Source organism: Chiloscyllium plagiosum, chromosome 12 (genome assembly GCF_004010195.1).
Source record: "Chiloscyllium plagiosum isolate BGI_BamShark_2017 chromosome 12, ASM401019v2, whole genome shotgun sequence".
In the NCBI taxonomy this organism is placed as follows: domain Eukaryota; kingdom Metazoa; phylum Chordata; class Chondrichthyes; order Orectolobiformes; family Hemiscylliidae; genus Chiloscyllium; species Chiloscyllium plagiosum.
Genome location: NC_057721.1, coordinates 45,660,159 through 45,683,841, shown reverse-complemented (window position 1 = coordinate 45,683,841; position 23,683 = coordinate 45,660,159). Strand labels below are relative to the sequence as shown.

Genomic DNA, 23,683 nt, shown 5'->3' with positions numbered 1-23,683 from the left:
CCGTTTCAAGACATCCAGCACTTCCTCCTCTGTAATCTGGACATTTTGCAAGATGTCACCATCAATTTCCCTACAGTCTATATCTTCCATACCCTTTCCACAGTAAATACTGATGCAATATATTCATTTAGTATCTCCCCCATTTTCTGCGGCTCCACACAAAGGTCGCCTTGCTGATCTTTGAGGGGCCCTATTCTCTCCCTAGTTACCCTTTTGTCCTTAACATATTTAATTCTATTTGCCAAAGCTATCTCATGTCCTCTTTTTGCCCTCCTGATTTCCCTCTTAAGTATACTCCTAGTTCCTTTATACACTTCTAAGGATATCAATATCATTCTCATGTGGGGAGTTAAATGATATCTTTATTGAATCCCATTTTATGGTCCACTGGTAAATACATTCCCAAGACTATCAGAACCATACAAACCCGGATTAGGGTAAACTCATATTTGAGAGTTGATGCCTTCAGAAGAATAGATTTGCTTTCTCATAGCAAAGACCATTTGTCTCCAATTTATTTCAGTTCATAACAACAAGAAGTGAATTATTGCTACATAATGCTGTAATTACCTCAGACACAGCTCAAATTTAGAGACAGGGTATCGTAGAGAATTCTTACCTTTGTTCCCAAGATAATTTGCCTATCCCCAGGAACAAAGAGAGAGCAGAGAGCGTAATCACAAGCCATGGTCCTGATACATTGTAGTGTAGATCTGAGGATTGGCAAAGCATAATTCTCAGAATCCAACAGTCAAGCATTGCACATTTTAAAAAATAAAGTAAGTGCTTGAAAACAGTTTCGGAATAGACAGTTTATTTCAATGGTTTACCACATTTTGAAGTAGGTCATCTAGATTTGTACCAGAAACTGCAGAAATTACATCTATATGTATGCAAGTATAGTAATGCCATTACTATGTGGATGCCAGAGTTGGACATAATTCTCCAGTTAATGCCAAAACCAGTGCTCTAGACATGTTTAACATAGTCACCTTGCTTCCTCCCCAATTAGTAAAGTTTAGAATGCTGTATGTTTTATTAACCGCTTTCTCACACTGTCCTGTCACCATCAATATCTTAAAAACACCAAGGTCTTCCGTACCTGTAACTGTGCCCTTTCTGTGATGTCGGACCTCAGTGCTCTTCCTACCAAAATGAGTCATTTTACACTTTTTGCATTACATTTAATTCCCAAATGTCTGCCCATTTTACAAGCCTGTCTACATCCTTTAAATAAAAGGTAAACCATTGTAAATGTAAATGAAAAAAAAACAAATGCTGGGGAAACTCAGCATTTTCTAGGTTCAAAGAATCATATATGTCCTGCTTCTTTCTCTGTAGATGCTGCTAGAACTGCTGAGTTTCTCCAGCACTTCCTGGTTTTAAATGCCCTTTTGAAGGTCTTTGTTAAAATCCTCATATTTCACAATGCTTCCAAATTTTATATCATCACAGATTTTGAAAATCTGCACTTTACACCAAGGTGTATGTCATTAACAGAGATCAGGAAGAGCATTTACCTGGAGAACTCCACTAAAAACATCCATTAGAGACTCTTTAATCAGCACAGCAGGTCAGGCAGCATCCAAGGAGTAGGAGAATCGATGTTTTGGGCATAAGCTCTTTGTCAGGAATCCTGATGAAGGGTGTATACCCAAAACGTCGATTCTCCTGCTCCTTGGATGCTGCCTGATCTGCCGTGCTTTTCCAGCACCACACTCTCAACTCTGCTCTCCAGCATCTGCTATCCTCACTTTCGACTTTGTTGTCAATCAACCAATTTCACCTCAATGTTTCTAACCTCTCCTAAATTCCAAGAACATTAACGTTTATTGTGCCCTATTTTAATAAATGTTTTTGAAAGCCCTTGTACATCATATCACCATTACCCTCATCAACCCTCTCTGTTACCTCATTAAAAAAAATGATGCCAATTCATCAGGAATATTTTCCAACATATTGAGTAGTAGGACGTGTAGTAGAACACCGTTAGAACAATAACAGTTTTGTATGCTGAACTGGTACAGAAATCTGAGGAATAAGTATTGCATCATAAAATCAGTTCTGGTCCCAACATCTGGTTTCAGCAGATACACACAATTATTCCAATTCATTTTCAATGCATTCATTTTCAAAGTGAAACAATTCAAAATCTGATCAATTTTCATTTTTAGTGGAGGACACATCCCACCAAGGTAAGGCACTATATCTGCAGACACAAGCAAGAACAGTTCCAACTTCTTTGGATAGTACTGGATCACAAATGTAAAAGAAACTGGGTTGGAAAAGTATGTAACTTTTTAAGGGGAAAGACCCTTGTAGCACATTGCAGCCTACTTATGCATTCATTTTCTGTGGCTTAGGGTACTTTGTAATAATTCAAACATTTTTGCATTGTTTGTTCATAGCAAGTACCATGTATCTTGAGTGATTGTATGCAAGACATTTTCATTCCATTAGCACTATGCTACTCAACTAGATCCTAAAATTGCAAGAAAGAATAAAGTGATATTCTCATCCCTTGATAATTAGTGTTACACATTAGATATGCGTCTAAAGTGATATGCACATTAGATATGTATTAAACATCCTTTCACTTAAATTAGTTGATCTCCTGTGACATGAACACATGTGAAGTCAAGGCCAAAAGGCTGATTTTCATCTAGAAAAACTTTACAGCAGGCAAGAGCGAGTATGGGATATAGAAGTTTCTGTTCCCAATTATTTGAATTGCCAAGTCTAATATAAATGAGAGGTTAACTTCTCACTTGGAAAGGTGCTGGAGCTAAGGGGAATGGTCAGAGAAGGACCGAAGGGCCTATTACCACACTGCAGGGAATCTAATCTAATCTAAAAGGACATACAGCGTTGGCATGCTAGCAAAGATGTGGTAATCATTTTCTAAGCATGTAATGTGGAAAGGATTTCAGGAGACAAAAGGGGAATGCCTGACAAGTATATCACAGCTTTCCCTGTAGGACTCACAGAAGCACCCGTACTCCTCTTGAGCACACAAAGAATTTTCTAATGACTTACCTGGAGGTCTTCCTCATTATTCTCAGCTCCAAACTTGCTACTAACCTGTTACCTGCATTCATTTTGCTCAGGCCCTGGTTAGAATTGTACTAGGGTGCTTCTAACATAATTAGCACCTAATTTTCATGAATGAATACACTTCATCCACCTTGCATCTACTGCCTGAAGTCAAACCACAAGTAAGATGATTTCAGACAAAGTCACAGAATAGCAAAGTTAAAAATCACATAACACCAGGTTATAGTCCAACAGGTTTAATTGGAAGCACTCTAGCTTTCAGAGCGTCGCTCCCTCATCAGCTGATAGAGTGACGCTCTGAAAGCTAGTGTACTTCCAATTAAACTTGTTGGACTATAACCTGGTGTTGTGTGATTTTTAACTTTGTACACCCCAGTCCAACACCGGCATCTCCAAATCATGACAGAATAGCAAAGTCTTATGCCCGAAACGTCGATTCTCCTGCTCCTTGGATGCTGCCTGACCTGCTGCGCTTTTCCAGCAACATATTTTCAGAATAGCAAAGCAGCCCAGAGGTAAAATGTCACATGAGCTGTTTGTATTTGGAAAGATAAAATGAGAACATCTTAAAATTTTCAGAGAAATAGTCATTTTATACAAAATCTTTGAGTTAAACAAACTAGTTGTCCTTGTATAAGACATCAGTCCTCAGCATACTGTGTCAATTTTTGTCTCAATACAGGTGAGTGATCTTAAGACTTCAAAAAAAAAGTAGAGGGGGTCCACAAGATTCATTCAGCATTTAAAGCAACCTAGTTGCCAAAACAAACTCAAAAAGTGGTTGGCCTCCATTTTCAAAAAAACATAGATCAAGAAGTGATTTGAACAACATGCATAGGACAAAGAAGGAAATAAATTATGCTTCTGTCAACAATTTTTCAAATAGGTTAAGAAATCACAATCTTATATGATGCAAAGCCAAATTAGGGTGATGTCAGGAGGTGGTTCTTTGCTCAGAAGTGGTGAATATGTGGAGTAGGTTGCAAACTCATGTCGTTCATTCAAAATCTTTGAATTTCTTCAAATGAAGCTGGACACATTTCTGGTCAGGGTACAGATTGACCCATACAAAATTAGATACTTCAGAGGATCAGTCAATCCCTTGGACTAATGTTAATCATTGAAAGGAGTCAAAGAGGAATTTCTCATTTTTGTTCCCCATTTAATTGGCTTGAGTTTTTCACCTCTCATCACACATTACACGGCATCCCTACAAGTTGGGGTAGATTAAGCAGTGTACGCAGTGTGAGATGTCAACAATGTGGTACTGGTTAGGTGGTGCATGCATTCAAAGCAGCTAAGAAATGGAACTACCTGAATCCAGCTGAAGTTAGAAAGTTTCAAACTATTAGAAATGAAGTGAATAGCTTATAAATTCAACACGGATATAATCTTAAATGTAAAAGTAAAAAATTAAGCAGTGCTACAAAATCAGGGCGACCAAGCCAAACTGGAAGAAATGGCTGTAACTGCTGGCATTCTTCTTTCCTTACATGCTTACAGAAGTAAAATCCATATTAAATTTAGATGCAAGAGTTTAATATGGTCAGAATCTGACACAAAAATGATGCCACAGAAGTAACAAGCTCTCACGCACACAAATGCACAAACATATTCAAACCTGTTCCATATCTTGACTGTTTCAGCAGATGCAGAGAGTACTGCAATGTTGTCAGAACTGAAGGCGATGGTTCTTGCATCTGTCCTGTGACCTGCGATAGTAACCCTGGCTGTCTTCGTGCACTCTGGCACTTTCACTGTTACGTTCAGGTTGTAAGCCTCAACAGTGTTGTTTTGCAGCAGCATCACAACCTTAAGCTCCCCATTAGGCAATAAAAGAAAATTGAATGATCTAAAAAAGTGAATCAAGATCAAAAGGCCAAAGTTACAATAAGCTATAAGTTATGCCACAGGGTCAACAAACTAAACTAGAATTCATTAACGTTAATTCAAGATTAAAGAAATCCTCTAAAGATGGAAGCAATATGACAACAATGGGCAGGCCATTTAGGACTGAGATGGGGAGGAGTTTCTTCATTCAAAAAGCAGTGAATCTTTGGAGCTTTCTTCCGCAGTGGGCTGTGGAGGCTCAATCATTGATTGAAAAGATTCCCATGTATTACAGAATAAGAAAATGACATTGGAGTACAAGATCAACCATGATCTTAGTGAATGGGCTTGAAGGACCAAGCAGCCTCATTCTGCTAAATCATATGTTCCTTATGTTTTTCTGACTACTCAGCAAGACAATAAATGTAAACTTAATTTCATTCCTAGTTTTAATACATTAGAGCTATACCAATACTAGCTGATGGAACCTATGGACTTGCCTTTATGGACTTGGTGAAATTGCTTAAAATAAGAGAAATGCCCAAAAGTATCGCTCTGGAATTATATATACAACATACTTTCTTATACATGTATGACATCAGTACTAAACAGCAGGAAGGTACATTGCCCAAAGGAAATGATTTTGCATTCCAGAGATTCTCTCTTGCTGACAGAATCATGTCTAAATAAAAATACGAAGCCCAACATATTTTCAGATATGTCAGAGTTTGAACTGAGAGTGAATATTAATTAGGAGTTGGTCAGTCAGTCTCTCTAGCATGTTCTATATTCAATAAGATCATGGTTGACCTCAACACAACATTCCCACCTGCTCCAGGTAAGTTTTATAGCTTTTGTTTTGAACATACTCTTCTTGACTTTAGTTTTCACCAAGAAATCAGAACAACTTTTAAAATCATACTGATGAAATGCTGTTCTAATATTTCAGCAATTTACCAAATTTTCAGTAAAGAATAACCATTTATCTGAATTTTACATAATTTTTTGAAAATGCATTCCTGTCTCTGCGAATGACAGTTTTCTTAGTACTGACAAGAGAAAATAATTGTATTTATTGTTTTGAAGAAATTATATCACAGGTAATTCCTCTTTTGCAGTTGGCCCCACAACAAGGTCTCACTTGATTTTTCCCGAAGCTTTGATATTTGTGACTCTCTGAATCTCATCCTTTAGAGTTCGTTCCACTTCAGGCTCCAAGTTAACATCAGATTCCCCTGACTCTGCCTTTTGCCTGTTGAATAATCCACAAAATATGCAATTAAATACAGCACAATAAAATAATTCCATATGTAAAGCATTCCAATCAGTATAGTCAGATGTCTTTATTTCAAGACCACAATTTCAAATCAGGATCAAAGTTCAAATCCCTTCTGTCCTCCCACTACTCTAATAACTTCCACAGACTCCCCTTAATGCCTTCACTTACCTGAATACGAATATCCAGCCCACTGTACAAGCAAAGTGCAAAGTTAGATATATACAATAGATTCTGAAGCACATAATTCAAAGAGCCATGGTGCTCCGTTATCAAGTCATTTCATATGATTTCTACAAGATTTCACGTCCTCACTGACACTTCTCCATGTATTTACAGATAGTGTTTAGGCTGATCATTACAGATAAGATACCATGAAGCACTGGAAAAGAATCAGACAATTATATGTAGATACCTCAGAGCCTTTGGGAAGATAGGACTAAGAATGCTGAACTGATGCGAGTAATAAAATGGAAATGTGCCATTAAAACTGAAACTAATTTGCACAGAAAGTCTCTATTTTACTCTAGTAGAAAGTGAGGACTGTAGATGCTGGAGATCACAGTCGAGACTGTGGTGCTGGAAAAGCACAGCAGGTCAGGCAGCATTCAAGGAGCAGGAGATGAAGGGCTTATGCCCGAAACGTCGATCCTCCTGCTCCTCCGATGCTGCTTGACCTGTTGTGCTTTTCCAGCACCACACTCTCAGCCCCTATTTTACCTCACTCATTTGACTTAATCATTATACCCCATTAATAAATTTAGTAAGCAATGTGCTAGCACATTGTAATTAATCCATAGTTCAAGAACAACATTTAATCAAGTTTCATTACTTCCATCTCTATAACTTTGTCAAACTCTGTCCATGTCTCAGTGTATCTGATGCTGAAATCCTCATTCATGAGTTTGCTACTTCCAGACTTGACTATTCCAGTGCATTCTTACCTGCCTCTCATGTTCTACACTCTATAAACTTGAGGTAATTTAAATCTCTGTTGCACCAAATTTGCACCAACTTGCACCAAATTATGTTCGCACAATTCCTCTGTGCTTATTGAGCTATACTAGCTTCTGGTTAAGGATTACTTTAATATTAAAATTCTTATTCTAGTTTTCAAATTTCTCCATGGCCTCACCCTCCCTACCTCTGTATTCTTCTCCAGCCCAACAACACTCCAGATAGCTTTCCTCTTCCCACTGTAGCTTCAGCATTACCAATTTCAAAAGCTTCTCCACTGGAGGTTGCATCTTCAAGTGCCAAATTTCCAAAATTTGGAATTTCTTGTCTATAAAACATTCTAAGCTTTTGGCCAACTGCCCTATTAGATCATTATCTGGCTTTTGCCTTAAAAATCTGTCTTGTGAAGCACTTTGAGCTGTTTTGCTGCATTAAAGGTGTTCTATGAATCTATGATGTAATTTTGGCCTTTATTAAGTATGAGAAGTGTGGGTAATGTGAATGCTGCATTGGCTACTTAGCTATAATTTTAAAGAAACATTTAATCAGAGAATGTCAAGGCATTCTAACCGTTGCATTCCTCAGTCCTGATAGTTAGCACCTATACTCTTTCATACAAGAGTAAGTTGAGGACTGCCAGGTGAAAACCAAAATTTATCTGCTCAAATACCCTAGATGTGAATGGAAACAAATCCAACATAAGTTTCTATCTCATTTCCCTGTATTTATTCATATTAAATTAATTTGTTTACACATTAGAAATTAATATATTGAGTAAATTTTAAAACAATTTCCACAAATGATTTATTTGGATATTTACACATTATAAAGCATAGCAGATTTTCTTTTAACGTTTGAAAATTAATTTTAAAAACTGATCCATGTATTCACAAATGGCACATAGATGGCAGTATGGTGCAGCAACAGAGTTTACCATTGCACTAGTGACTAGCAACCAGAAGGAACTTATTGTATTGGAATACTTGTGACAAAATATCTGGATGAAGTTAAAGTTAAACCATGACTTGTAGCAAGACTTGCAAAAAAGAACTAGACGATACAAGTAAAGATAGAACGGGGAGGTGATAAATGTTTTACACAAATTGATTTACTTGCCATTATTTTTATTAAGGTGTCTTATTTTCTTAAATGTTTATCTGAACTGGTCCAACTTCTGACATCTTGAAGGGAGTGGGCAAAACCTGGGCCAGAGGAGACCTAAACTTACTAGGGGATCAGAAAAAGCATAACGAAAATAAAAACAACTTGGTGTGAATGGTCTTATCTGGACCCAAATTCGCTTCCTTCTGTCTTTACCTGGTAGGAAAGCTGGAACAGCTAACCTAACAAGGCCACAACTAAAAATATAACTTGGCTCAATCGTTTAAAAAAATTCACCCTTACAGCAACTGCATTCCTTCCAGAAGCAATCAACAATTTAAACAGACTTGCTATAAATTGCAGCTTCAGCAATCCTCATTCTGTACTAGATAGATGTACAGAGGAGCTTCGATTACCCAAAGGACACGGGCAGGGAGTATTTTGTTTGATTAATTGAATTCTGGATAATGGAATGCCGGATAACATTGTTTAGCCAAGCATCAGGACCTTGCGATCTTACCAGATAATCAAATGCCAGGTAATCGAGGTTCCTCTGTATGTGGGACCATAGATACAGCCAGTATAAAATGGTAGGGTGAACCAGAGAGATTTGGTGCCATCTGACCTCTTTACTGTGCTCTATCTTGTTAAGGCAGTTACATGAAGAGCAATGAAAGAAACTTTTGGTGTAATAAACTTCCATTGAAATTCAGTAAAACAGAAGCTGTTTAAAGAATTAAACAAACAGACAGACAGAAATCTAGCCTAGGTACCACATTGCATATAAAATCTATGAGTTTCTGTTTTGCTCAGCAATTATCTATGAAACAAAGGGATTGAAGGTAATGCGCAGCATACTGCAAGGGTATGTAACACCATCAACACTGTTCGCAATGTGAGGTCAGGCAAAAACCCCTTTGGATTTGTATCAAATATTCAACTCCCCACATTCCTGACCACTGTTACACATTTTCTGCCAGCAAGAATGCCTGCATTGCATTAAATTACTTGCTTAAGAAACAATAATTTTCAACTGCTTTAAAATGCGCAACTAATGAAAATACTATTCAATTTTTAATGAGACATTCATAGCAATTCTCACAAGCAAAATAAAGTTGAGAAATTAATAACCAAAAGATATTTTGATGATTTGCATTTTAAGTTGTACAAAAGCAAACATAAAATATCTATAGAGCGATATGGGAGGCTGCCAAATACACTGTTATAGCAGAACATAAACGGGAGTCTGCCAAGAACTGAATGTTCCTTACTGCTTCATTTTAAAACACGACAGTTCACTTGATGTGAATTCTGTCACCATGTCATTTTGAGTATTACCAATATATTTCCTCTATTTTCCAGAATTCAGTTTTTTCTGATTTTACCTTCTGGTCATGCTTAAAAGTGATACCTGAAGATGGGCTTGGTTCCATGATCAGCTACTGGTGCTCTAGTGCCTTGACTACATGTGCCTAAACGGTATTTTAATCTAGCGCAGCAGCATTGCAGCTAAACCTGATGGGGTTTGTCGATCTTACATGCACATTTTCAGAAGATTGACAAATACAATCATAAATGATCAGGATAGGCATTCTAGACAATTCCTTTACTCTCTGGCTTAGAACCACTTAAATCAACTGCAGCTACTTCACTAATACTCTGGTGGAATTAGCTAATTCATCACAAGGCTGAAACCTCTCAATTCCCTGCCATAGCACACCTCACCATGAGACATTAGTTGATAAATGAGAAAGGTTTCATTCTGGATATCGTTTAAAAACAAAACCTTTCATACACCAATTCAAACTGCGAATTTACTGGAAGACACTCAAGAAAAGAAATCTTCTTTAATTCTTATTCGTCAAACTTTTACCTACATCATCTCAAAGTCACTAAAATCTATAGACAGAACAGACCACTGCAATCTTCAAAACGAGCAGATAACAGCTGGAATTTAGGACAGTCAGGATTCTATCTCACTAGCATTCGCTGCCTAATGTACAAGATAAGTATGAATGTGAAAGATCACAGAGCCAATCTTTGCTCAACAATTCAGAAAAAGCTACCATTCCCCAATTACTAGTTAAATGATTGCAGATTTTATGCCTTCACATTTTTGGGATAATCATTCCATATGCTTATCATCTATAATATGAAAAAAACTCCCAACACAGGCTGTTGTCATTTGCCAGTTTAACTTTCACTCCCAGTCTCTTTTTGTAGTTTAATTTTATTTGACATTCCACACTTACCCATTCTGAAAGCTTACTACCTTAGGAATACTATGCAACATTTCCTTGACTGACAAACACAAATTTCCAAGCCTTATATTAACACAAGTTGTTAGTTTTATTTCTGTCTTCTGTCCCACTGCAAGGGTTTGAATGCTTACCTTGTGATCTGTGACAATTAGGTACTTCAGATGTGACCTGACTATAACAATGTGCAATTTAAATATGGTGTCCACTGTCACTCTACTCTTTTGATGATGTTATCAAGCATGATACTTGCTTTGTTCCAAAGAGTTAACGTAATAAAGGTTGGCTTTATGAAGTTAATGTTATAATCTGTAACATTTCAAACATCTGCCGAAAACTTCCCAGGCCCTAAACAACATGACCTATGATGAGAAATTTGGGACAATTGTTTCAGGAGTACAGCGAGGCGTTTTTCTACTTTGGTAGCAAAATGTCACGTTTTCCAACCGAGTTTGGATGTTGAGATTTGATTCTCATCATTGAGTGGCGATAGATCTATTAATAGGGCTTATTGCTCATTATCATCTTCATTATTACTTAATCTCATCTCATTGATAAACACATTCCTATTCAGTAGCAAAGATGGAGTGAGTGTGAGATAGTAAAGGGAAGACGGGGTCACTGGAGAAAGTCACTGATCTTCTTCTTACCCTGCAGGGCATTCCTCCAAACAGCTGAGACTACACTAACGTGGGTGGCCTGGTGTCATGGGCTTCTCTGCCAGTTCTATAGGAAGATGATGTCCCTCCACTGTACAACACAAATAACTAGGATCTCCAAATCTCTGCCAACAATTGGGTGCCAATTCACTCTTTTCTGCCATGTTAAGATAAATGCCATGAACCATGCAGGGCAATATAGACTGGCAATGCTTAAAACAGTGTTTTAAAGATGGTGCCAGGATCAGGAATCATGGGATATCCTGCCAGAAGAATGGAAAATGTGAGAGTCGAGCTATGCTGGACCAGAGGGGTACTACATTGAGGTAGTTAATGAATGAGTTTGGGACAATAGTGCAAGACTAGTCTTCACAGAAGAAACCTTTTGTGAAAGTCAATGAAAATGACATTTTGACCAAAATACGGTACAATTCAGCCCATAATCTCAACATTTCAAATTTTACAATAAGGCTCATCTTCTTTCTTTTTCTTCAGCTTCTTCCTGTCGGTGGCAGTGAAGGTGACATCATGGAGTAAGGTAGCCGGAGCAGGATTCTTGGCAAGACAGTGGCCCGGCCTAACCTGGCAGCAGACCCAGGGACTCCAGGCATGGTCGAGGCAAAGGCTGAAGCAGAGCCAGGGATTCCTGGTTGTGGTAGGCTCAGAACAGGGTTATCTGATTGTCAGCAAGGTGATGGCAGCAGCGGCTCCTGATTGTGGCCGGCCTGGAGCCAGGGGCTCCTGGTTATGGTGAGCTGGTGGCACCAGCAGAGCAAAGGTCTCCTGGTTATCAGCAAGGCAGCGGTGGCAGCAGCTCCTGGTTGTGGTAGGCCAGGAGCCAGGGTCTCCTGATTATCAGCGAGGCAGCAGCAGAGCAAGGATCTCCCAATTAATGGCGAGGTGGCAGCAGAGCCAGGATTTCCTGGTTATCGGCAAGGCAGCAGCAGAGCTAGGGGCTCCTGCTTGCGGGGAAGAGTGTGGGCCCAGCACAGGACCCGGCATTGGAGGGTCATCAGCAAGGTGGGCCCAGTGATGAAGAGATGGTGCTTGAAGAGTGGCCACTCTGACATATGTGGGTCCATCACAAGCGACAGAGTGGTGGCAGTCGAGCTTAGGGTCTCAGGGCTCATGGCAGAGGCGATGGAGGTCGAGAGGTGACCTTATAGAGGTTTATAAAATCATGAGAGGCATAGATAAGGCATAACAAGGGTCTTTTCCTTAAAGTGGGGGAGTTCAAAAATAGTACTCATACTTTTAAGGGGAGAGGTTTAAAAAAGGTCATGAGGGGCAACTTTTCTCACACAATGGTTCGTACATTGAATAAATTGCCAGAGGAAGTGGTAGATGCAGATACAGTTACAATATTTAAAAGACATTTGGATAAGTACATGAACAGGAAAGGTTTGGAGGGATATGGGCCACACACAGGCAAATAGGATTAGTTTAGTTTGGGAACATGGTCGACGTGGATTAATTTCACTAAAAGGTCTGTTTCCATGTTGTATAACTCTATAGCTCTTTGACTCTATAACTACTCATCCAATTTGAAGAAATATTTGCCTGTGAGATGTTTGCATTCCACAGTGTAGCAGAGACTTATTTTCAGGTTTGCTGATAGGGGGAAATGGCAACCAAGGAAATTTTCCCTCTATAGGCAGTCCCTGGATTGTGAACAGGTTCCGTTCTGGTGTCTGTTCTTAAGCTGATTTGTACAAAAGTTAGAACACAATGCAGGACAACATGAAATAGCAGTCTTAAGTTCAAAGAAACATTTATCTGTTGGATCTTAAAATGAACATTAATACATCCTTGTACAGCATTGTGTTTGTAAGTATGAGTCATCATACGCTGGCCATTTGTAAATTGCGAACCCTGTGATAACATTTATGCAGTCAAATTAATTACACTTTTACTCACTTTGCCTTTTTCTTTGCTTTCTTTTGTTTCTTGTTAATCATTTTATTCACTTCCTCTTCACTGAGGACTTTAAAAACCTCAAGAACACCATCGGTGCCCTGGAACGCAATTGTCAAACATAAGATTAATGTGGTTCGCACAGGATAGTTTGGTATTGCAAGTTTGGTTTTGCTCATTCAGAGCAATGGATTTCCACTTGTCTGAAAAGTAAAACTGTAATTGCCTTTTAACTTATTTTATTCCATGTCAATTCTCCCTTCTTTAAAAACAATTATACATGGAAAAAAAACAAGTAATGTGATTCACAAGATATGTCAGTTCTTCATAATTGTAATATTAATGATAACTTGGTGACAATTTTGGCTTTTTTCTTAAAATGTGATCAATTTAGGTATGTAAGAATTATGGGCAGTATTTAAGTTTAATGAAGACCATATTTTTTCTACGATCACAAACGGATGTTGCCTGATTAGTTTTTCTATACATGTATTCTCCATTTTGTTTAAATCTACTTATCAAATAAATATTTATCTATAATTATTAAATTCAGACGTGGGACATTTCTATATCAATTATAAAATTATCCATATTTCTTTACAATACTTGTGGATGACTTTGAAATTGGATTTTCAATGTTACATGTACCAAATATTGCTGAGCGTGTTTTCTTGAAAACCAATCTGAATTTCTAATGCCCAAAATAGGGTTTGAACAGAATTGTAAAACTAAAAATCACAAGGACATGATTATATTAATTAATGAAAGTGTCTTGTGTGTTTTTAAAGCTTTTGCTTGAAATCCTCAATTCTTTTTCCAAATTTTTCGGCTTTTCAGCTGATTTTTGTTCCTAGTATGTAGTCAGAGCTAGTATGTAGACTACCTTCAACCATGTAGTCAGAGCTTGTCTAATGTACCTAACCTGGCACAGCATATCAGCATTATTCAGTTATTCTATAAGAATATTTATCTCAAGTATTTTCAGATATCACTCGGGCTCTATTACTGACAATGGAATTAGGTTGAGGGCATTCTGTTTAATGAAATTGTACTGAGGCACATTAGAGTAGAATATGAGAAATGGTGAACTGTTGAATTGTATATTACTTTCAGCCAAGCAGAATAAAAAAACCTTTACATCAGGCCAAGACCTCTGCTGCTCCCTCTCCCCTTCCACACTGCTGAAGACAGTGGAGACCCATCTTTCCTATTCAACCCCACCATCTAGGGTCTACCATATCATGGTGATCTGCTCCCAAACTCCTAGGTCTTCCAGGTCTGTTTCATCCCACACCATACCCTGGGCCTGCCAGAATCAACACCTCCATTCCTCCCCCATCTCCATGGGTTCACTAAGTGATCATCAGCAGAACTGCCCTCCTGAGTGATAGCTCAGCAGAGCTTGATCCTGGCCTTTTTCACAGAAAGACATTTTCTGAGATTTTTTGCTCTCTCCTGGTTTTGGCTTAGTTTGAAGTAGCAGATCCAATGGGGAAGCAAAGCAAGAGGTACACAACTAGTGCTGTTAAAAAAATAAGAGGTTGTCCATAAGACAGATTAGGGATTTTTTTTTCATACAGTTGAGAGTCTTTGAAACGCTTTCTCAAAACTGGTGGAAACACACTCTTTGAATATTGTAGGGTGGAATTAGACAGATTCCTGATAAGGAAGTGGGTGAAAAGTTATTGGGAATGGCATAGATGAGAATGTAACGTGATCAGGTCACGTACCCACCTCCCCTGCAAAGCTCATGTTCTACCATTCTCACCAGTGCCTGCACCCTTCCTTACTCTCACCCACTACAAGCCCAGACAGACTAATCCTATGTGCCCACTGTGCCACCTACTCACTCGCTTGGTACACCTCACCAAAAATCCATTTTTGTCTCCAGTAATACCTCTCTCTCTCTTTCTAGAAGGAGGGGAGACCATAATATGACAGAAAGAGTTGAGACTAGTCGTGTGCTACCCAACATTCAACTCTTTATGTGGAGATTATCCTGACTGTGCCTGCCCAGAGTGGGAGCCTACCCCTACATAAGGCCCTGAACTGGTAACTGCTCCTGACTTACAGTGCTGGGACTCTCTGAACAAAACTTGACTTGATGGAGGAAAGTTGACATCCATGGCAAGTTTTTTTACTTTGTTTCGGCACTAAATGGCAAGACAATATGAGTCTGGTATCCCTGGCTGAGAGGGAAAACACAAATAGCCCAGGCCAGGCAAGGCAATGCAATGCAAAGCAGGGAGGCTGTGATTGCATAGATAAAAATTAGTGAATGAGCGCTATGACAGCAAGCAAGCAGGCCAGAGATGCAGCCCTGTCTAGTCCTCGAGAGAGATAGGAGAGTATTCTGAGCTCTGTGTCCTTTGTGGTAGTATTACAATAATTTAAGTCTAGAAGAATCCTGTAAGTGGATTGGAGATGTTGCATGTGGGATCTTAGAAGTTGGCTCATGGATGACGTCAATGTCCATAGGCATGTGGTGCATGCCCTGAGATGGCAGTGCTTGGTTAAACACTAGATTACTTTGGACCAGTGACGAATTGAGGTTGCTACACACCCAAGCTGACTTCCACGTTAAGAATTCTCGACATCTAGCCTGTTCAGCATGTTTAGTATCAATAGGCAAAGTTATGGGAATAATGTAGCATTTAACAAGGTATACTCCCCTTAAATTGGCAACTCACCACAGCCTAGCAAGAATCCTAAACAAAACATACAGTGACGTGCTCTCAATGTCCAATTAAGCCTCACTGGACTTCATGTGATTTGGCCACAAATGTCACCATAGCCCACATCATTCAGGTCCCTATAAGATTCCATTCATAGAGAATTAGTGTCTTTGCTCAATCTTTTAACGTTAAAACAAAAGAACAAAATTTGTTTGAAGTAAACTGTTAGAAAGGGAGAGAGGAAAATAAGAATGATGGAGTAAACAAATGTTTAAGGTGAGGATTTTCACCACCTGTCTTTGGAGAGATTGAGTGAAGGAAGGAATGAATAGAGGGTTAAAAGTGAGATTTGTGGTAATAGAGAAACCTGACACAATGATCCAGAAATTGGGTGTCAAGTTTAAAAGAGAAGCAGTAAGAGTAGTAATTGGAAGTGAGAAGTTTGTAGGAAGGAGGGTAGGGGAGATGAATGGAAATGGATGGCTCAATGGTTAGCACTGCTGCCTCACAGTGCCAAGGACATAGTTCGATTCCAGACCTGGGTCACTGCCTGTGTGGAGTGTGTACTTTCTCCCTGTGTCTGCGTGGGTTTCTGCTATATGTTCTGGTTTCCTCCCACAGTCCAAAGGTGTGCCATGCTAAAATTGCTCTGTAGTGTCCAAGGATGTACAGGCTGGGTAGATTAGCCACAGTAAATGTGTGGTTACAGAGATAGGATGGTGGGGCAGGGTGAAATGCTGTTCAGAGGGTCAGTGCAGACTCAGTGGATTGAATTAACTCTTTCTACGCTGTAGGGATTCTATGAAAAAGAATGGTTCACTATCTAAGCTGCTGTTTGAAGATCATCTTACTTTACAGAACTGATTTAAAACAATGAGCATTTTAATAATGAAATTAAAAAAGAAAGTAAGGGATCTCAATTAAAGATTTTCCTGAGCCTTATTGCTGCTCCAAAATTACTTGTATTTATATAGTATTTTCCAGTCACATTGATACAATGAAGTGCTTCACAGTCACTTATTAATATTTGAAATGCAAACATTATTATATTTATAAGCAGTAGCTGCTGTCAACTTGTCCTGAAATGTTAGTTGATCTTGGACTCATTTCAGAGTTGTTGATCCAGATTTGATATAGATTTGAGCACTTACTTTATTACATGCATTATATACAAGTATAGCTCAACACTACTCAAAAAGTCAATGAAAAGAAAAAGTCTTGCCAAGTTAATTAGCAAGTTACTTTAAATGCTTGAAAATTACAAAAAATCAACTTGGTTCTTATGTATTCTATTAGCATATTTATAAACATAATAAAACTCACGTGACAGGCAATAATTTTGTTACTGGCATCCGTTGCTAAGGAAACAACACGATCTCTGCCCTGCCGAAATACAGAGCCAATCTTCTGACACCTCAGTATACGCTATAAAGGAAATACAGAAGGACTTTTAAGCATACAAAAGTACAATGTGTTTCAGCCAAAAGCGTAATCAAATTAGGTCTGAGCTCACAGTTGGAATTGACCTTTCACTTTCACTGACCATTTAAATTTCAAATTGATAATCAACTTCACTTTTATTCATTTTTTTGTCTCTACTCCAGGTACTTATTCCAATGCTCTTATCTCCACAAAGCAATGTCTGAAACACATTCTGCCTTCTGCTCTTCAGTAGCACTGTTCCATAATTCAAGTACTGAATTCCCCATTGTCAATATCCTGGGGGGTATTATACATTAGACCATTCACATAAATATCATTGTTACAAGGCAAGGTCAGAACTTTGACATTCTGGCAGGTAGCTCCTGACTCCCAAGGTCCGGTTCACCATATACAAGACAGAAGTGTGACTAAATACTCCTCACTTGACTGCAGAAGTACAGCTGTAATAACACTGAAGTTTTCACACTATCCAGGACAAAGTACCCCATAGATTGTCAGCCCATCCACCAACGTTAACAGTCACTCCCTTCACCAATGACAGAAAGAAGCAGCAATGTGAACCATGCATGAGATACACTGCAGCAACCTGCCAAGGTTCCTTGAACAGCATCTTCCAAGTTAGACTCCTCTACCATTTAAGAAGGATAAGGCAGCCAATGTATGGAAACAACATAATCTGCAATTTCCCCTTCAAATCATACAGCATTCTTACATTTAATCACCATTTCTTTACTGTAGCTGGTTCAAAATTCTGAATTCCCTTCTTAACAGCACTCTGGGTGCATCTATGCCACATGAACTGCAAATGTTCATAAAAGCAACACCACTTCTAACTACTTCCTAAATCTAAATAAAGAACCCACAAAGGTATGAGGGGTTGGCTAAGCTTGATAGAGGCATTACTTTTTTAAAAGGCATGACAGTGTATCGGAATTGGCTAATATTTAAAGACCTAATGCAAACATTGCAACAGTTATAAGTCCCTTGAAAGAACATAACAGGATTAGTAGCCCAGTCACAGCGAACAAAAAAAATTAAGTTTAACATTAAATCCATAGAGCAGTTATATAAAGTTGTTAGAAAATGTAGCAAGCTTGAAGTCTTGGAGGAGTTTAAAATTTAGCAAAGGAAGACCGAGAGGTTGATTAAGAAAGGAAAATGACAATCATGGAACATCAAAATGGACTGTAAGAGGTTCTCGAGTATGGAGAAAGAAAAGGATGGTGAAGACAAATGTGAATCCTTCACAGTCTGAAACTGGAGAACTGATAATAGCAAATAAGGAAATGGAAGAGCAACACACAACTATTTTAGCTCTATCTTCACAGAAAAAGAGAAATAACTTCCTCGAATAATAGGGAAACAAGGGTCAATTAGGAAGGAGGAATTGAAGGAGATTAGTACTAGTTTAAAAAAATGCTAGAGAAATTAATGGGACAGAAAGCTGATAAATTCCCAGAAATTGATCAATTACATTCAAGAGTACTAAAAGGTGTGGCTATGAAATAGTCAGCATGTCACCTTCTACGATTCTGTAGATTCTAGAACAATCCCCATAAATTAAGGAGCGACAAATGTAACCCCCCTACTTAAATTAGCCTTTAATAATATCAGTAATAGAGAAATGCTGGAGTCAATTATAAAGGATATGATAATGAGGCTCTTAAAAATTATCAGTGGGATTACAAAAAGTTAACATGGATTAATGAAAGAGAAATCATGTTTGACAAACCTACTAGTACATTTTGTGGATGTAATTGGTAAAATAAGTAAGAGTAAACCTTTGAACGAAGTGTGTTTGGATTTTCAGAAAGTCCCACATAAGAGGTTAATGTGCAAAATCAAAGCACATCGGATTGATGGTAATATACTGGCATGGACTGGTAATTGATTAGCAGACTGGAAACAGAGGAGGAGTAAATGGGTCTTCTTTAAAGTAAAAGGCAGTGACAAGTGAGGGACCACAGAGATTGTGCTTAAGAGACAGAATATAAATCAAATATAAATCAATATAAATCAAAGATTTGGATTAGGGAATCAAATCTAACATTTCCAAGTTAGCTGTTGACACAAAGCTGTGCCATGGGGAATATGGTGAGATGGAGGAGTATTGGTATTATTGTTAAACTAGTAATCCAGAAGCTCAGGCTAACGCTCCTGGGACATGGGTTCAAATTCCACCATAGCAGCGGATGATATTTAAATCAATGAGAATCTGAAATTAAAAGCTAGCCTCATACCATCACTAATAAAGAAAAAAAGATTGCATGTTCAGATAAAGGTAGATCTAACACAAAGTGTTTTTCTGGCCTTACTACGAGATTGCAGCACATCCTATATTTTAAACAAATAAGCAATTCTGTTATTTTCTGTTCAAATTGATCTAAGATGTAATTGTTAAAGAAAATAACACAGTTACAGAGGTAGGACTCACGTCCTCTGGATTTTCATTCAATTCCTCTTCAGTTACTTCGGTATTTTCAAAGGGACTCTTCATCTTTTTAACGTTAGGCTCTCCAGCTTTTTTCTCCTGAAAAATAATTCACAAAGCAGTATAAATAAAATAAATAGTCTCCTATCTGTTTTGGACACAGCTAAATTGCCAAAGGTTAATCCAACTGGTCATTTCAGAATTTCAAAAGACTCTTTATCACGTCTCAAAAAGGAAACACAATGAACAGGCTTAGGTTTAGCAAACCAATACCACTAAGCTAGAAATAGCATGTTCAGTCCTTGCTTAAGTTCTTCAATTTTCACCTCCCCAGGAGACTGACATCAAATGGCATAAAAGTTGGCAAGCTGGTTGACAGTGGAGCTGGTTGTCGAGCAGAAGAATGATACGGTTTGGTTGACTGGGCAAAACAGTGGAATTCGATCCAAAGAAGTACGAGGCAATGCATTGGGGGAGGCCAAAAAAAGCAAAGGAATACATGATAAAAGGGAAGGATTGGACAGGGATACGAGACACTGGATTATTGGTGCTGGAAGAGCACAGCAGTTCAGGCAGCATCCAAGGAGCAGCGAAATCGACGTGGAGTGGATAGGTGGAAAAGGAGATAGGCAGGTAGGACAAGTCCGGACAAGTCATGGGGACAGTGCTGAGCTGGAAGTTTGGAACTAGGGTGAGGTGGGGGAAGATGAAATGAGGAAACTGTTGAAGTCCACATTGATGCCCTGGGGTTGAAGTGTTCCGAGGCGGAAGATGAGGCGTTCGTCCTCCAGGCGTCTGGTAGTGAGGGAGCGGCGGTGAAGGAGGCCCAGGACCTCCATGTCCTCGGCAGAGTGGGAGGGGGAGTTGAAATTATGGGCCACGGGGCGGTGTGGTTGATTGGTGTGGGTGTTCCGGAGATGTTCCCTAAAGCACTCTGCTAGGAGGCGCCCAGTCTAAGAGACTTTGGAGTACAAGGTGGCAGAAAAGGCTATAAGGAAGGATATGAGATGCTTTCCTGCTTTAGGTGAATATACAAAAGCAGGGATGCAATGCTGGATTTGTATAGGACACTGGTTAGGCTATAGTTGGAGTTTTGTGCACAACTCTGGTCACTATGTTACTGCAAGGACATAATTGCAATCAAAGAGTACTGAAGAGATTTACAAGAATGTTGCCAGGCTTGAAAATTACAGCTATAAGGAAATATTGGATAGGTTAGGGCTGTTTAACCCAAAGAGAAGGCTCAGGGGGTGACGTTACTGAGGTATACAAAATAAGGAGGGGTTTGGATAGAATGGGCAAGGTCAATTACCAGGGACACGGATTTAAAAGTGTTTGGAAGAAGGATTAGAGGGGAAATGAAGAAGACCGTATCTTCAGAATCCTTAAGGGGGAGGGTGTGCAGCCAGAAGTTGTGGTGCACGTTGGCACCAACGACATAGGTAGGAAGAGGGGTGGGGAGGTCATTCAGGAGCTCAGGGAGTTAGGCTGGAAGCTAAAAGCTAGGACGGACAGAGTTGCCATCTCTGGGTTGTTGCCGGTGCCACGTGACAGTGAGGCAAAGAATAGGTTTGTCAGGATGTCCAAGTGTGTGGGGAGGCTGTGAAGAAGGTAGTACTGACAGGGAATACTTGCGGACACAGAGATGGGTTCAAGTGTGTATACTTCAACGCAAGGAGTATCGGAAATAAGGTGGGTGAACTTGAGGCGTGGATCCGTACTTGGGACTATGATGTTGTGGCCATCACGGAAACGTGGATAGATGTGGGACAGGAATGGTTGTTGGAGGTTCCTGGTTACAGGTGTTTCAGTAAGATTAGGGAGGGTGGTAAAAAAGAAGGGGGGGTGGCGTTGCTAATTAGAAATGGTATAATGGCTGCAGAAAGGCAGTTCGAGGGGGATCTGCCCTTAGGAGGTAGTATGGGTTGAAGTCAGAAATAGGAAAGGTGCAGTCACCTTGTTGGGTGTTTACTATAGGCCCTCCAATAGCAGCAGAGATGTGGAGAAACAGATTGGGAAACAGATTTTGGAAAGGTGCAGAAGCCACAGGTTAGTAGTCATGGGCGATTTCAACTTCCCAAATATTGATTGGAAACTCTTTAGATCAAGTAGATTGGATGGGGCGGTGTTTGTGCAGTGTGTCCAGGAAACTTTTCTAACTCAGTATGTAGATTGTCCGACCAGAGGGGAGGCCATATTGGATTTGGTACTTGGTAACAAACCGGGACAAGTGATGGGCTTGTCAGTGGGTGAACAATTTGGTGATGGTGACAATTCTGTGACTTTCACCTTGGTTTTGGAGAGAGATAGGTGCGTGCAACAGGGTAGGTTTTCCAAGTGGGGGAAGGGTAAATACGATGCTGTAAGACAGGATCTGAGGAGCATAAGTTGGGAGCATAGGCTGGCAGGCTAGGATGTCGTGGAAATGTGGAACTTTTTCAAGGAACAGATACGACGTGTCCTTGATGTGTATGTACCTGTCAGGCAGGAAAGAGATGGTCGTGTGAGGTTGACGAGGGAGGTTGAATGTCTTGTAAAGAAGAAGGAGGAGGCTTACGTAAGGTTGGGGAAACAAGGTTCAGACAGAGCGTTGGAGAGATACAGGATAGCCAGAAGGAAGCTTAAGAAAGGGATTAGGAGAGCTAAGAGAGGGCATGAAAAATCTTTGGCGGGTAGGATCAAGGATAACCCCAAGGCATTTTATGCATATATGAGAAACATGAGAATGACGAGAATGAGGGTAGGTCTGATCAAGGACAGTAGTGGGAGACTGTGTATTGAGTCGGAAGAGATAGGAGAGGTCTTGAATGAGTATTTTTCTTCAGCATTTACAAATGAGAGGGACCGTATTGTTGAAGAAGAGTGTGAAATGGACTGGGATTTGTGCTCTTCCAGCACCACTGATCCAGAATCTGGTTTCCAGCATCTGCAGTCATTGTTTTTACCTAGCTAGAAGAGATACTTGTTGGGAAGGAAGATGTGTTGGGCATTTTGAAAAACTTGAGGATAGACAAGTCCCCCGGGCCTGACGGGATATATCCTAGGATTATGTGGGAAGCAAGAGAGGAAATTGCAGAGCCGTTGGCAATGATCTTTTCGTCTTCACTGTCAACAGAGCAGTATACATGGATTTTCGTCAGGCATTTGATAAGGTTCCCCATGGTAGGCTTATGCGGAAAGTCAGGAGGCATGGGATAGAGGGAAATTTGGCCAATTGGATAGAAAACTGGCTAACCGGTCGAAGGCAGAGAGTGGTGGTAGATGGTAAATATTCAGCCTGGAGCCCAGTTACAAGTGGAGTTCCGCAGGGCTCAGTTCTGGGTCCTCTGCTGTTTGTAATTTTTATTAATGACTTAGATGAGGGAGTCGAAGGGTGTGTCAGTAATTTTGCAGATGATACGAAGATAGGTGGAGTTGTGGACAGTGAGGAGGGCTGTTGTCGGCTGCAGAGGGACTTAGATATGATGCAGAGCTGGGCTGAGGAGTGGCAGATGGAGTTCAACCCTGCCTAGTGTGAGGTTGTCCATTTTGGAAGGACAAATAAGAATGTGGAATACAGGGTTAATGGTAGGGTTCTATGTCAGGTGGAGGAACAGAGGGATCTTGGTGTCTATGTACATAGATCTTTGAAGGTTGCCACTCAGGTGGATAGAGTTTGTAAGAAGGCCTATGGAGTATTATCGTTCATTAGCAGAGGGATTGAATTCAAGAGTCGTGAAGTGATGTTGCAGCTGTACAGGACTTTGGTTAGGCCACATTTGGAGTACTGTGTGGAGTTCTGGTCGCCTCACTTTAGGAAAGATGTGGAAGCTTTGGAGGGGGTGCAGAGAAGATTTACCAGGATGTTGCCTGGAATGGAGAGGAAGTCGTACGAGGATCGGTTGAGAGTTCTCGGCCTTTTCTCGTTGGAACGGCGAAGGATGAGGGGTGACTTGATCGAGGTTTATAAGATGATCAGAGGAATAGATAGAGTAGACAGTCAGAAACTTTTTCCCTGGGTACAACAGAGTGTTACAAGGGGACATAAATTTAAGGTGAAGGGTGGAAGGTATAGGGGAGATGTCAGGGGTGGGTTCTTTACCCAG

General features: G+C 39.7%; 1 protein-coding gene across 1 annotated transcript in view; it reads right to left on the bottom strand.

The window, feature by feature from the left end:
- Window positions 1-23,683, bottom strand: part of wdr3 (WD repeat domain 3) — a 63,298-nt gene that overhangs the window by 24,882 nt on the left and 14,733 nt on the right. The window contains exons 7-12 of the mRNA XM_043701531.1: window positions 19,602-19,697; window positions 17,048-17,149; window positions 13,053-13,150; window positions 6,026-6,136; window positions 4,676-4,906; window positions 620-713 (exon numbers count right to left, since the gene is read on the bottom strand). Coding sequence (XP_043557466.1) covers window positions 620-713; window positions 4,676-4,906; window positions 6,026-6,136; window positions 13,053-13,150; window positions 17,048-17,149; window positions 19,602-19,697 — 732 coding nt within the window. The remainder of the gene's footprint in view (window positions 1-619; window positions 714-4,675; window positions 4,907-6,025; window positions 6,137-13,052; window positions 13,151-17,047; window positions 17,150-19,601; window positions 19,698-23,683) is intronic.